Below are 16,182 nucleotides of genomic sequence, written 5' to 3' on the forward strand. Positions count from 1 at the left end.
CAATACTCTTTAGATTTGTATGGTTTTAATTGTAAATATAAGTCTTCACAGGAATCATTGTTGGAATGTAATATTGATGACAAGGGATATCATGATTAAAATGCAGAGATTCAGAATCTTGAAACTGTTCACTATTGGTTCCTTCCCCGAATTTATTTGTGCAAACAATACTGCACAGTTCTTCATTTGTTTTCTGCGCTTCCACTGGAATGTGTAGACGGTACAGTTACGACTAACAAATATTGTCAGGGTGTATGTACAAGTTTCAAATATTGTATGTATGCACCAATAAATATATAATGTTAGGTCTGTATCCTTACAAGCCATAATACTGTTCAACTACTACTACTAACTTAGCGCACTCTTATCACCGAGGTTCAAAATATTTTTTTTTCCTGTTTATTGGCTTCTAGCATACAAACTTTTTAGCCATCACAAATAAAGGTTCAAAAATCCCGCGCCTGCAGTATCTCCTGGGAGGCGAGTTATTATTACAAGGTCTTTGGAGCTTAATTTGAGTCTCAACTCTCAAGTATCGATACACTTGTGCTAACGCTAAGAATAAACTTGAGCGGCCTATAAGCTGCATGGTGATTTGTGACAGTTGTCAAACAGCAGTCAATTTTGGAGTACCATTCTCTTAAAGACGTTGTTAATAAAGTTAATACAGAAAGTCTGTAGTTCCATATTCCTCTGTGGATTTGTACTGACAAGTAAATATTGTTATGTTTTGCATGTTCTCGTGTAATGCAAGGGACGTACAATCACAGATGACTAAGCCCCAGCTGCTAAAGAAAGTAAGCCTTTCACAGAATCGTTTACTTTCTCTCAGAACTTTTTAGTGACAGAACAGTGGTCAATGTTATCACTGATGAAATTCCGGCACTTCATAAGCTTTACGTCTTCCAATTCCAGTTTCTAATAAGGTTCTGTTTAATGGATGTATATTAGTTCGTTAGAGATAATTTTTTTTGCGCTCGTATGCATTTTCAAGTTGTATGTAATAGAGCCCCCGAGAAAGAGTACCGAGGTGAAGTAAAATAGCCGATGAAGAATAAGGAAGAATGTTGACATAGAGCCCGCCCTACACGTTGCCTCATGTATCTTTTTCCCGTTAAATCTGTGCAGTTTCTCGTACCTCATAAATTAGATTTAGATCAAACAAGTTCCTATGTTCGATACGAGTAATTGATACCGAAGTATGTTGCCTTGCGATATGATGTAGGAGTCTGTGCTTATTGTGTTGTTCCAGTTGATTCAAACGTTGTGTTTTGCGGCATGTGGGGGAGGGGGCTAGAACTAAACAAAAATTATTCTCATCAACCTGCTATTTTGCATACCCCTGTTGAACGCAGCAATGTTACTGTAATATTAAAATTATAATTTTTACAATGCCATATTGGATACATGTAGTTTGCTACCTTACGTTTGCCCCATAGCACTCCTTTTTGACTGAAAGAGAAGAGTCTCAAGTCTGGTAAACAGTAGAGCTGCTGTACATTTTCTCCTGTCTCTTATTTGGTGCTACTCAGATGTGGTTCTCTCTGTGGTTCCATCCTTGCACATGTGTACATTGCCTGTTCCTCGTTTACAGATAAAGGAAATTTTAGATTTCTATGATTTTTAATTGTAAATATAAGTCTTCACAGGAATCATTGTTGGAATGTAATAGTGATGACATGTGACTTCATCATGATTAAAATACGGGGATTCATAATCTGAAACTGTTCAGTATTTGTGAAAGTCTTTGATTGCAAAAGCTCTCCGTACTTTCTTCAATATGTAGTTTATCAATGATGATCGTTTGTCTTTGTTAATAGAACTATATAAGAAACCTCCAAAATTGTGGCTATTTTTTTCTATTAATACAGAGTGATATGACAGTTACTGCTTGAAACTGATTAACAAACTAAATAGCAGTTTTAGGTTAGTAATATATTGCAGAACTGTTTATAATGGACACAGTAAGAGGAGGATAAACAAATTCATTTATAGGGATTATCATCAGTTAGGAAAGAAAAATAGTGAGAGGGGTTATGGAAAACAAAACAAAGAACTGAAAATATAATGTGAATAAAGGGTGTTTTAGTTTCCTTTTGCATAACTTGGGGTTACATGCATATACTGAATTGATTAAAATAAACTACTGTATTTGCATTTTTCCCCATACTGGTTTCCAGCTAGATAAACATTTTGGTTGTTGGGGCAGCTTTAATGTGAAACATTGTTAGGAGAAGCTCGACTGGATGGTATGGTTACCATACTTGAAACACTTTATACTGAGTGCTACGTGTTCGTTCTGCCATATCCACCCCAAAATTGATATTTTTTTCTTATCCCGTCCTTTGTAATACCCTTCTATGACCATACATTGCAATTCCGAATGACTACTCTTGCATAATTTGCACCATTTCCATCCAACACTTCTAAATATTTAACACTGATCTGTGACCCACCACCTTTGTGTCTTTGATTAAAAACCTGCTGATTTCCTCATTGCTGTGAAAGTTTTGTTTCAACATTGCACTTGTTTTGAATCTTTACAGGGGTCTGACATATATGATTGGACCCACACTCCCTTTCGTCATTCTATGCATTTCATATGTGAATTTATTGTGATAAATTATTTTTTTCATGTAAATTACCTTCAAATTTAGGCCCTACAACTGAGGAAATACAGCATCAATAATTATAGATTTACCAGTGTTTGATTTCTGTAATAGTAGATCTTGTCTGTCAAATTTCGCAACATCAATGTAGGAGATATTTTCTTGAATTCAGAAGAACATTCTTGTGTTCTTAATAAGATATAGCAGTACATAATGAGGAGTCATATTTCATATCTAGCCATTGACAGACTTCTCTCATATCCAGTCCCTATCACAAATGAGAGACATATCAGTTTTGGGCTACAAAAAACTGTATGCAAGCCACCATGTGGAGGAACTATTGTGCCAGTTAACAATTTACTGAGGAAATGGAGGAATTTTCCTTGTAGTTCCTTTTTATTCTGTGTGAACAGGATTTGTGGAATGTTTATGAAGTCCAGTTCACAGACATCTGAGGTAATATGAATCAGCACAGTAAAATTGGTCATTGTGACAGACTGGCAGAAAAGAGTTATTGTATTTGGATTTACCCATGACTACACTAGAATAAAGTTGCCCAATTTATGGGAATTAAGTTACCAAATTCATTGATGTATCAACACAGACTGTCCAACATGTACATAAGAAATGGTGTACCACTCTTGGCTGGAACCAGAAATGAATGTGCCACCTTGTCAATACCAGTCAGTTTCAAACTGCCAGGAATTGTTGCTGTCAGTGGATGCAAATCCATTTCAATCAGTTTTTGAGTGAACATTAAGAAGGGAACTTCATTCAGTGGGCGGGTACCGCACAAAAGGTCATTGATCACAGTAGCACATAAAGCTGCATGTGTTCAGTGAGCCAAATACAGAAACTGTGTGGTAATGGACTGGTGGGAAGCATTTAATGTTGTTCGCAGAGTCACAATTTTGCTCTTTTCAAGTAACACAAGGCATCAAGTGCACTGATGGTCCACTGAAGTTTTCAGCCTGCAATGTGTGTAGGGCAAATCCAAGCTGGAGGTGGTTCTGTGGTATTTTTGAGATGTTTTTGGAACATGACATGGGCCCACTCATTCAATTTACCATGAACATGGACCAGGATGTTTATTTTAACATTGTCAGTGACTAAGTGTTGTCCCAGCTTCTACATCTTCATGAGAGATGTGCTGTGGACACCCACATCTTTGAAGATAGGAACAGCCCTGTTCACAGAGCCACACACGTATGCTCCTGGTCTGATGAACTGTCAGGCACCATTTCACATCTTGACTGGCCCTCCAAATCATGCGATGATATACAATAAAAAATGTCAGTTGTAGTGGGCCCAGTTTTGATTCCTGGCCCAGTTGGAGAGTTGCTCCGCTCGGGTGGTGGATGTTGTGTTGTTGTTATCATCATTTCATCATCATCAACACACGGGTCGACAAAGTGGCATCAAATGATATGATTTTCACCAGATGGCCGAACTCCCTGAAAGGGGACTCCCGACCAGAGTATGCCATATGCACATTACATTTATACTAAGGACCACTGTTGTCTAAAATACTAATCATTTTCTCATTTTACTTGTGCATTTCAAATATTCATTAAATTCTGATTTTGAAATATGGATGACATGTTGATAATGAGTACCAGTACTGAAGCAGTGGTTAAGGCCTTGTCTTTGCATTTGGAGTTAGTAGAGTTGAAGTCCCTGTCTCATCATTTGGATTTGGGTGTCGCCAAAATCAATTAAGGTAAATGCTGGTGGTATAGTTCCTTTGAAAAGGATGCAGCTGATTGTCAACACCATGCATTTCAGTCCAGGATTGTGCTCTAGCTCTATTGATGTTATCTCCATTCCTGCTTTTTCCATATTTATATTGCCACTAACATTTTTCTTTTTGTGTTAATCGAACTGATTTTATGACAGCCGTGTACAGGAAATTTGGTGATCTAAGTCATATGTTCATAAGCTTTGGCTGTTATGTTTTTATTTTACTTGAACATTTCTCTGAATTAATTTTTTCTCCATAGCCAGCAGCTGTGACTGACGGCTCTACTCTGTACATCTTGTAATAAGTTGCAATCATAGTTGAACAAAATTTAAAAATTTTTCTTTATTGGTAACCACAGTCATCCAAAAGTTTCTAAATGTTTGTAATTACAGCTCAGATGGTGATAAAATGGCCATTTACAAAAAAATATTATGAAGGTTATAGTCTAAATTTGGAAGGCACTGCTCTTTTATTCAGTTCACAGTTTTCCCTTTACCAACAGGGTAACTGATTTTTGGAACAGCAGCCTGCAGCTGTCTGCTGGCGTTGCACTGTGCATTACTCTCACAGCTCTGTTCCAATTAAGGAAAATGTGTGAGCTAGGTGAAGAGTCTCGACCTGGGAAGGATACAATATAGCTTACACTATGAAACTGCATAGTATCCACTGCAAACAGTCTCTGTGCTTGTGCTGTATGTAAGAACGCATGAGGTGCATACTTTATTCTGCTTTAGTTGTGTTAATGTGTGTGCCACTTTGTGTTGTTCTGTATACAGAGGCCTAAAATTTTTGTTTCTAATGCAGGACATATTTCAGACCCATGAATTTTCATATTGGTCTCCATTTTCCTATTCACTAAATAAAAATTTGGGAGGTTGTCATTTTGTCTGTTGATATCAGGTTACTTCTGCCGTACCAACAGCCAATTTACCTGTACCCATATTTATGACCTCTTGAATCTCGTGATAAAATTTAGTGGATGGATTTCAACATGTTTACTCTCTGTCATTTATTCATATTCCTGTACTGTTGCATGGAGTATCAGTTCATCATTTGATTGCAGTCTCTTAATTTTACAGAATTTGGAACTGAAAAATGGTTGAAACACATTATTCAACAGCATTTACACACATTTTACTAGCTGGCTCAACTCTGTGGGCTCTGAAGTCTACATTTAATGCTACTGAATATCCTTACAAATGGATATATGGAACATTTGTACCATTACTTGTATTATCCATTTTGGGCATATTCAGATTTGGTAAGTTGTTTTGTTTTTTGATTACGATAATTTTAGTCTAGTCTCTGTACTGTTTGCTTCTTCACTCTTTTAAAAAACAGCTGTAGAGATAAATTCTTTGTAAATTATGTGCTGAGGTATTCTCATTTAATGATACAAATAACTAGCTGTAGGTCGATAACAGAGGGCCATAGGCCTACTCTTTTAAGGAATTAAGAAGAAGAGTACAGAGAAAGAGGAAGAGGGGGGAATGGAGGGAGGGAAAGAGGGAGAGGGAAGGTGAGAAAATATGAGATACTGCTTAGAAACAAAATAAATAATAGCAAATACGGATTTTTTATAGGTACAGAGTTGTGTATTACATTTACATGTCAGTGAAAGGCAAGACATTGTATTAGGTTGCTTGCCTGACATAAACAATAAAAACAAGCCAAGCATAGTCTAAAAATGGCTCACAGCTTAGAATTAGAGGTCATCTCACTTGCCACGTTCTGCTGTGGTTTCGTGGATCAATTATGAATTTCACCAAGTGCCATGCAGCATATGAATGCGAAATTCTTTTCTTTCATGTTATTTATTATTATCAGCCCATTAGTTCTGATTGAATACTTATGTAGAAAAAAATGCATTTTTTGGCTATAGCTATAATGTCCCAGAAGGTTATGTCATGTGACATAAGTGGAAGCATGCTAGCATACCTATCTGCAGTGCAACTCAGCAACACAGTGAGAGGCATTTATAATTGGGGGAAAAAAACGGGCAGAACTAAGCTTTTTGGCTAATTTTTCAACAGTTTGATGTCACAGAAGTCTGTTATTTATCAAAATGTTTTGGAACTTCTCACATGAATTTTCATCTAGTTTAAAGTGCTTAGGATCAGTTGTTAATCTGTTTAATTATTCTCCTGACTGTTTTTGTATGGATATATTTGGCCCTTTATCATTATACTTATGCCATCAGCAAATATCACATTTGCCAATGTCCATAGTAAATCATTTATGTGGTTCAAGAATGGCACTGCTGTCTCCAGAAACAGACAGCAGCAACTTTGCAGGGGAAACACATGACTACATACAATCAAGTACTTATGGTTTCACATGACTGTCAAAAATAAACGAGGGACATTGCAAAGGGTTCACTGAATGGAACGTTTAAATATTGAAAGAGGGGTGATATAAAAGGCACCCCATGAGGAGAAGTAAGAAAGGAAAATTAAGATTAGTAATATTACAACCGAATAAAAAAAGACAGACACACTGAAAGACAGCTACCCTTCCCAATACTAACCCGCCCGGGACTCCTCCCTGGGGAGGGGGTACTTCACAAGGACAGAGCTGTTTATCAGTCTTACTGAATGGACACAACCAGCTTTGTCCCCCAGGCCCCAAAAATTGGTTTGAACACCCTACTAGGAAAGCCAGTGGAGAGTGCAACTAGTCAAATAGTAACTTCTGCCTAGCCTCTGAATGAGACTATAATATGGACTTTCTAATTAGTCATGCATGCAGTCCACTCTTAAATTCATTAGCTATGAAATGAGCTCAGTTATCTTGGTTTAGTTAAACTAACAACCCCTATGAAACTGGACAAGCTCAACTATATTATCTTTTTCTCCATTACAAAAATTTGCTGCAAGCATTTCTCTTAATAGTTAGACCATAAATAGAATCATAAAGCTGTTTGGTTTGTACTTAACATATCACATTGGATACACATTGTGTGCTCACGTCATTCAGGAACTGTTCATTTGATTAGTTATCACAGAAAAAATATCTTTTAACAGTTGTTCATTTATGAGTCATCACTAATTGTATTTCTACATTATTCCTCATGTGAATGGACATTCTTCTTTTTATTCTGTGTAGGTGACTTATTAATTATATTCATGACCAGAGCCCTCAAAAATGCAAAAATTTGTCTTGACGACGGCATGTAAGATAATACCTATCCTAATATCAGCAAAAATATATTTGCATTACTTCACTCTTTTCCACCTAATTATTGGATAGTGATGGATATTCTGACTGAGATAATTTCACTGAATTAATTGTATGATACTAATGATTAGTGATTGTAAACTCTGAGCTGTAACTTGTTTTAGTGCAGTACTATAATGTATTGACTGTAAGTTGTGTGAACACTGCTATCACCCTGACATGCCAGAGAATACAGGTTCAGGAAAGCCTTTGGAGAGTGAGACAGTGCTCCTGTTAAATAGATTCATTTTACTTCCCTCTCCGTTTCATTTCACATCTGTCTCTTACTCCTAATTATCAGCTAATGATGCAAATTCTGACAGTTAGGATCTTGCTTAAATAAATAGTAGAATTCAATTAGTATAAATGAATTGTATGCCAATAATGTTAATTCATAAATTGTCGTGAAATGACATGATCAGTAGATTAATAACCCAGTACATTTCTTTAGTATATTCTCACGGCTATACATCCTCAGGATTTCCTTTTGTCTTATTAAATTACTCCTTTCCTTATTTTACAAGTATGGCAGTCTACTTGTTTTAATTTTAAGTCTTAATGTGTTACGTTCCTTGTAACAGTATTTGAATAAACTAGAATATGGCTTGCAAAACTTACATCTGGAATGAGGCGATTAGTTTCACACCTCTGTATGTCTATTTACTATTGCCAGATTATTAATTTGGCATAACAATTTTTATCATATGGTGCTTGTAAACAGTTTATACATTACATGAGCCTAACTTGAAGTTAGATGTACTTTTTGCACTAACTACCACAATTACATTCTATTGGACCCAGTCCAGCCTAGAATGGATGACACTTTGGTCTTTGGATGTATTGCTTCTGCAAGTGACTTCATGCGATTTGTTTACCCTTCTGAATCCCCAACTCTGTCATTCCGCTTACTACATCACATTATGATTTTCTCACCTAGCCCAACAATTGAATTTTCCTGTGGTACTTGTAACTTAAGGTCACACATTACAATACTCTACTTTATCTACAAGAAAGCTACCAATTCTAATTACCCCAGCATGAAACTATACATCCTCGTTACATATTCCATATTGCCTTAAGGGCAACATAATGCCTTGTTGAAGCTCTATACTGGGTTTCATATTGTAGACATACTACTTATCAGATCTTAATGTTTTTTCTGCTGCCTGTGTTTGTTAGTTTTCATGACTGTCACTCTCTACGCTTGTCAGATTGCCCAGTTTATAAGAAGGAAAAGGAGATACAGCAGTATATGTCCTTTGATCATTTATCCTACACTGAGGCATATTAGAAATATGACCATCTTCACCCTGTCTTGATGTCATCTAACTTTGTCTCTGTTATGTTCTTTCCCCATCCTCAACCCAGTCCCTCCCCCTCTCCTCTTCCTCTCTCCTGCAATTTTCAAGTCTAACCCTCCAGATGCCGTTCCACGCTTATTCAATGAACTCTAATGGATACTACCTCCATTTACTGGAGTTGCAATCCCTTATTTCCTTTTACTCAGCAGCTTGTGCCATTCTCCAGAAATCTCATTTTATTGATGCTTACACACCAACCCTTCATGAGTTCTGCACATTGTCAGAAACAGGTCAACCCTTTGAGGGCTTCCGGTGGCATTTTCACTTGGTCCATATGGACATTATTAGTACATGGATCCCCCTTCATACAACACTGGATTCAGTTGCTGTCTGGGTCCACTTGGACTCTGCAGTCATGGTATGCAATATCTACTTCTGTCCTGATGGGCCACCTACACACACTGCCCTAACTCCCCTCCTTCAGCAACTCTGCCCTCCCTTCCTTCTCCTTGGGGATTTTAATGCCCATCACTCTTTGTGGGGCAGGGATTTTTCATCTAGTTGGAGGCTCCTCATTGACCAGTTTCGTGCAGACTACAACCTGTGCCTTCTTACTGATGGTTCCCCTGCTCATTTTAGTGCTGCTTATGTCTCTTTCTCTGCCATTGTTCTTTCGCTCACATCCCCTCCCCTCCTTCCTTTCCTACACTCGTTGCCACAAAATGACATCTGTGATAGTGACCACTTCCTGCTGATCCTCTCCTTCCCTTTCCACCTCCTAAGGACCAGGTTACCCCGCTGGGCTTTCCATCATGCTCATTGGCCTCTGTATACGTCCCAGGCCATGTTGACACCTTTTTTGTCAGCTTGTATTGATGAAGTCGTTCATGACCTGTCCATAAGGTCATTTCTGCCGCCGGCATTGTCATTCCCCACTAGAAAGGACTTGTTGACTGCCAACCAGTTCCATGGTGGAGCACGGCCATTGTCACCACTATCCATGATTTCCATTGTGCCTTGCAACACCTTAAGTGGCACCTGTCCTGTGCCAGTCCTATTTCCTTTAAATGTCTTCATGCCAGAGCCTGTTACTTGATGAAACAGAGCAGGCGGGTATGTTAAGAGCACTTCTTCTTCTCCCTATGTTCTTCTGTCCCTTTGTCACATTTGTGGACTACATGCACACCCTCCAAGGTTGTCAGCAGCATTCTTCCACTCCCGGCCATGTGCGGATCCCATCAGTTCTTGCAGAACAGCTCACAACCCATTCTGCAATGGCATCAGCATTAGCTTCCTATGCAGTGGCCTCCCTCCTCTGGAAAGAGCGGGCTGAGCATTTTATCCCCTGTCAGGTGGAATCCTGCAATGAACTTTTTACTGAACTTTTTACTGGTTCACTCTTCTTCCCATGATTCAGCCTCTGGCCCCGATTCCATCCATAACCAATTGCTTCAACACCTCAATCCTTCACAATGTCAATATCTCCTCCTGGTGTGTAACTGTATTGGCTCCAAGACAGTTTCCCCTTGTAATGGAGAGACAGTATTGTGGTCCATGTTCTTAATTCCGGCAATGATCCATTGTCCCTTGATAGTTACAGCCAGTCAGTCAAACCAGTGTCCCCTGAAAGCTGTTTGAATGGATGGTGTCTCGTCTGTCCAGTTGGATCCTTGAATCTTGGGACCTTTTATCTCCTTACCAAAGCAGCTTTCAGGAGGGATGGTCTCCAGTCGATCATCTGCTTCAATTGGAAACTGCAGTTCAGCTGACCTTTTCTCAGTGCTGCCATCTTGTTGCCATTTTCTTTGATCTTCATAAGGCTACGACACAGCTTGGTGCCATCACGCCCTACTTATCCCCCCTAAGTGAGATCGTCGGGGCCCCGTCCCAATTTTTGTTTTTCAGATCCTGGCCCACTGGTTGTTCTTAGTGCAGGTTGGCACTATTCTCAGCTCTTCACACACCGAGGAGAATAGCGTTCCTCAGGGCTCTGTATTAAGTGTCCTTTTTCTCATCACTATGAATGGACTTGTGACATCTGCTGCACCATTGGCACCCCACTCTGTATGTGGATTATTTCTGCATTTGGGCTAGATTCGACTTGGTGACCTCTGCAGAGCAACAGCTCCAGGTTGCCATCCAGTGTCCTGCTTGGACACATTTGCATGATTTTCAATTCTCTTCCCTTTAGTTGACGGTGGTGCATTTCTGTCACCTTACGACAGTCCATCCTGATCAAGACCTCTATCTTGATGCCCAGCACCTGACCGTGGTCCCCCAATCCATTACTTGGGTCTTCTTTTTGTCAACAAGCTTACTTCATAAGGCTACGACACAGTTTGGCGCCATCACGCCGTACATCTGAACGTTGGCTGTTTTCATAAACTCGATGTCCTTTGAAACTACCTGGCAGGTTAAAACTGTGTGCCGGACCAAGACTCGAACTCGGGACCTTTGCCTTTCGTGGGCAAGTGCTCTACCATCTGAGTTACCCAAGCACAACTCACACCCCGTCCTCACACCTTTACTTCTGCCAGTACCTCATCTCCTACCATCCAAACTGTATAGAAGCTGTCCTGCGAACCTTGCAGAACTAGCACTCCTGAAAGAAAGGGTGTTGCGGAGACATGGCTTAGCCACAGCGTGGGGGATGTTTCCAGAATGAGATTTTCACTCTGCAGACAAGTGCTCTACCATCTGAGCTACCCAAACACGACTCGCACCCTATCCTCAAACCTTTGCTTCTGCCAGTACCTCATCTCCTACCTTGCCCATGAAAGGCAAAGATCCCAAGTTCGAGTCTTGGTTTGACACACAGTTTTCATCTGCCAAGAAGTTTCATATCAGCGCACTCTCTGCTGCAGAGTGAAAATCTCATTCTGGAAACATCCCCCAGTCTGTGGCTAAGCCATGTCTCTGCAGTATCCTTTCTTTCAGGAGTGCTAGTTCTGCAAGGTTCGCAGGAGAGCTTCTGTAAAGTTTGGAAGGTAGGAGATGAGGTACTGGCAGAAGTAAAGGTGTGAGGACGGGGCGTGAGTCATATTTGGGTAGCTCAGTTGGTAGAGCACTTGCCTGTGAAAGGCAAAGGTCCTGAGTTCGAGTCTCGGTCCGGCACACAGTTTTAATCTTCCAGGTAGTTTCATATCAGCGCACACTCCACTGCAGAGTGAAAATCTCATTCGATGTCCTTTGCTTCCTTGCTTACATCTCTTGGGACATGGATCATTTGACTCTTCTCTGCCTTTATCAGGCTTTAGTTTTGTCTCATCTGGACTATGGTTGTCAAATTTTATGGATCTTCTTTCTGCCCCTTCCACACTGCTCCTCTTGGATCTGGTTTGCCATTGTGGTATCCATTTAGCCATCAGTGTCTTTCACACTATCCCTGTCTGTAGTCTTCTAGTTGACACAGGTATCCCTTTCCTTTTGGTTCAGTGGTCTCAGCTCATGGTTTACAATACCATCACTATTTGCTCTTCCTCTGCTCACCCCTCCCATTCTACTCTTTTTGTGGCTTCTGAACATCACCTGCCATCTGCCTGTCCTCAGGTGGGTTTACCAGTTGGGCTCTGCCTCGCTTCTCTCTGCTGTGATTTTCATCTCCCCTCCTTGTCCTCTTCCTCTCGTTTTCTGTCAACCATCCCCCCTTGCTTCGTTCCTCAGCCTTGGATTCAGATGGATCTCTTCCAGGGTCTGAAAGCCTCCATCACTCCAATAGAGTGCTGTTGGTTTTTCTGTCTGCTCTTAAAGGTGTTTCAGGATGCTGTTGTTTTTTACACCAGTCACATGGTATAAGCCTTCATGTCTTTTGTCGGGCCCTCTTCTTTATTAAATGGCCTTTCCTTACCTGAGTTTTGTTATTCACATACTCAGTGAGTGATCTTCAGGCTGTCACTCAGTGTTTTTTCTGCAACCCCTTGGTCTTTGTCATCCATGACTTCTCATCAATCTTGGCACTGGTGCTGTTCAGTTTATCCTTTTGGTTCCCGGCCATGTGGGTATCCTGTGTAATGAACTTGCCAATAATTATCTGGCCGGGGGGAGGGGGAGGCAACAACTTACAAGCACCCCCCCCCCCCGCCCCCCTGTTCTCCTTGACCTATCTGGGGGCAGATGTGCAGCTTTACGTCAAATCCCCTTTCACTTGGTTGTGTGCCGACTCTTTGGGGGAGGGGGTCTACCCCCTGTCTAATAAACTTCATGCAACTGAGAAGACTCCCATTATGGGGCATTCTTCCCTTTGCCTTGCCCGGTGGGAATCTGCCATCTTCATATCAGCTGTGCTAGGTTTACCCCTGGTTTTATACTCTGCAGTGAGTGCTCCCCTGCCCACACCTGCCTTTGTAGTTCCAGGGTCCCCCTCACAATGATCCATATTTTGCTGGACTTCCCACACCTTTTGGCCTTTCGCACTAAATACTCCCTCCCCCTTTCTTGTTCCGGGTATTAACAGATGAACCTTGCATTGTTATATCTGTCCTTGGTTTTCTTTGTGAAAGTGGTTTATCCTCCCAGCTGTAAGTACCTGAATGTCCCTCAGGAACTGGTGTCCCTCAGTTAGCATTGGGATTGCTTATGGAGGCCTTGGCTTTGCCTCCACACTGCCTTGGTTCTCCCCCCTTTCCCTATGTTTCGACTGGCACGTTTTGTTTCCCCTTTTCTGGTGCCTTCTTCCCCTTGTTGTGTGCCCATTGTATTGTGATCATGGTATGGTGTGGGGACCGAGGAGGGTGGAGGGCAGTGTTGGTGCCACAACCCACGTAGTTTCTCTGAGGTGCTCCTGCTGTTGTTGTTTCCCCTCCTACCCCCCTCCTCCTTTCCTGTTCTTTAATTTTCCTGCTGCCCTGTCATTCCTTTTGCCCCTTTTCCCTTACCCTTGACTGGAGTTTGCTGTTTGTGTAGTTCTTCCCTTGACTTCTGCCTCCTCAGATCACGGGACTGATGACCTTGCACTTTGGAAATCCATATTCAATTTGCCTCTAAACCTCTGTACGCTCTTCATCAGTATCATTGACTCAACAATCGTGTAGTTGGCTTGCAAAGCATGAGTGCTGACAAATATTTCAGTGCCTCACTGGTGGCATTATTTCCAAAGAAATAAACCGTGAACGAAAACAATTTAATGATTGCAACATACTAAATTACCACAACTGACATCAATTCAATCTTCACAGCACACCAAAGATATGATCACCAACAATAACACACACAAGTGTCACTTCCAAATGTATTCTTTTTCGCAAAATATTAATACTCAATATGGAATTTGGTATTGTTATAAAACCATTCAACAGCAGAACTGTCATACTGAATATCACATTTTTTTAAAATGAAAGCATATAACTGCAGAACTGTAAACTGACCATCACATTTCTTAAATTAAAATTTTCAAACAAAAATACCATCCAGATTTCTGATTTTTCCAGTGGATTTTCCAAAAATTGTCTTTCATGCAAACCCTGTAATGTCAATTATGAACACAACAAAAGAAAAATCAGCCAAGCCATTCTCAAGTGATGATCTTCCAAATATGCGGCAATGAATTTTTATTTATGTGGATATATTTGGTCCTCAGACTTAATAGCTATAGATCATGTAAACAGACAAGAAGGTCATAAACTTTTTTTAAATCCTCTAACTTTCTAATATATCATGTTAAGTTTATTGAAAGAGGTTTATTTTGAGCGTGATACATTTTTCTGTACCTCTTTTAAAACAATCTGTGTGAATGTGACACACATTGCAGTTGCCTTCTTACTCATGAAGTAGTTTTTTAGTTTCTGTGGTTTGTTATAAGCTAGACTGCTATTTCGTTTAGCAACCAATGTATTTTGTGGTTACTATTTAATAGAAGTTTGTCTTATCATTAGTAAAAATTGTTTCTTTCTTACAACATAAGCAGTTCTTCAGTTTTAATATTATGGTTTTACGTTGCAGGTAACCCACAATATGGACATAAGTTGAGAACATTGTATAACAATATTCTGTTTCTGAGTTCAACCTTGTGTTTCCCATGCTTGGCAACAGAGCTTCATCTCTATTATGGCTATGATGGCAACTTTGCACTTATGAATATAGTAGCAGCAGTGTTTCCTGTTGTGTGTTATTATGTTAGTAAAAAACCTAGTGACTATATGTCTGACATGTCTTTAATTTTAAGTTTACTTTTTGTGTGTTACATAGGCTATGTTGCAAGAAATTACTATGCTTTAGCTGCTGCCCTTTGTTATGCAGCAAACTTTTTTGTTATTGGTACGTGTGGTACCTTTGCTGATATGCCAGCTGTGGAACTTTTCACAGTTGGTCTTTGTTTTTTTAACTGGTTCACTGCCAGAGCTGTAAAAGACTGATTACCTGATATTTGAAAATTTACACCATCACTATGGTTGCCTAACATCCATTAATGAAGATTCCTGTTTGATTGACATGTTTTGTTGAATTGATGAAAATATTTTTATGCCCTTTGCAGCATCATCATATGAAAACACATTAAAGAGTTTTTCACTACCTCACTTGGTAAATATTTTCATATGTATGCTCTTAACAGTCGGTGTAATCCAAGCTGTAATGAACAAGAAATGTATTTTGAAATTAATATTCATGGATATATTTTGAATATCATTTTACTGTTTTAAGAACTCTGTGAAGCATATTTTGTAAGCCCTAAAATAAATTATTTGATAAAGTGAGGCTAGTGTTGATCTTACGCTTCCTTCGGTGGCTGATTTACCACTTCATTGTGTATTATATGCTATTTAATATAATCTAGCAGACAGAGGAAATATAATACAGAATAAGGGTGAAGCAAAATTCGTGCGCTCGGGCATCTTAGCTTGACTCCTCACGTGCCAGCGATAAAAAAATGTCTCTCACAAAATTTCGTCTGATGAATACATCTGCAGAAAAAGGACGTTAAAGAGTGGCAATTTGGCAACACTGTTACCAAATGTATGGTATCTCTTTCAGCACTTGTAGTTGTGCTGTACAGTTTGTGCAGTGGAAAAAGTTTTGGGTTAGCATGCAGGGGATCGAGGGTTTGATCCGGGATTGGGGCACATTTTTTTTATTTGCTTATTTCATTCTGTATCCTAAATTTAAAACATTTTTGCTACGCTGAACATAACAAATACATGATTAGACAAATAAGAAATAGACAGTTGAAACAAATGACCTGTCATAGGCCAGAACAACTACAAAAACAATATCAATTTCGAGATGCTAAAGATGATAGCACAATTCAATAACACAACATCTTCTTGTCATTAATACTACATTTAATATGAGCACTCAGATGTCAGATGTTAGCAACCAGTGA

The 16,182-nt window shown here is 39.7% G+C and overlaps 1 protein-coding gene across 2 annotated transcripts; it reads left to right on the plus strand.

Annotated features, from left to right (window-relative positions):
• Positions 1-531: 531 nt before the first annotated feature.
• LOC126234265 (uncharacterized) lies at positions 532-15,556 on the plus strand. 2 transcript variants are annotated; one of them, XM_049942959.1, is made up of 3 exons: positions 532-797; positions 5,430-5,611; positions 14,805-15,556. In XM_049942959.1, exons 2-3 carry the CDS (start codon positions 5,446-5,448, stop codon positions 15,215-15,217), a joined length of 579 nt encoding a protein of 192 aa, XP_049798916.1. In that variant the 5' UTR covers positions 532-797; positions 5,430-5,445; the 3' UTR covers positions 15,218-15,556. The 2 variants fall into 2 exon arrangements, with proteins under 2 accessions (XP_049798916.1, XP_049798917.1); XM_049942960.1 differs by having other exon boundaries at positions 532-713.
• The last annotated feature ends 626 nt before the right edge of the window (positions 15,557-16,182 follow it).

Source organism: Schistocerca nitens, chromosome 2, assembly GCF_023898315.1.
Source record: "Schistocerca nitens isolate TAMUIC-IGC-003100 chromosome 2, iqSchNite1.1, whole genome shotgun sequence".
NCBI lineage: Eukaryota > Metazoa > Arthropoda > Insecta > Orthoptera > Acrididae > Schistocerca > Schistocerca nitens.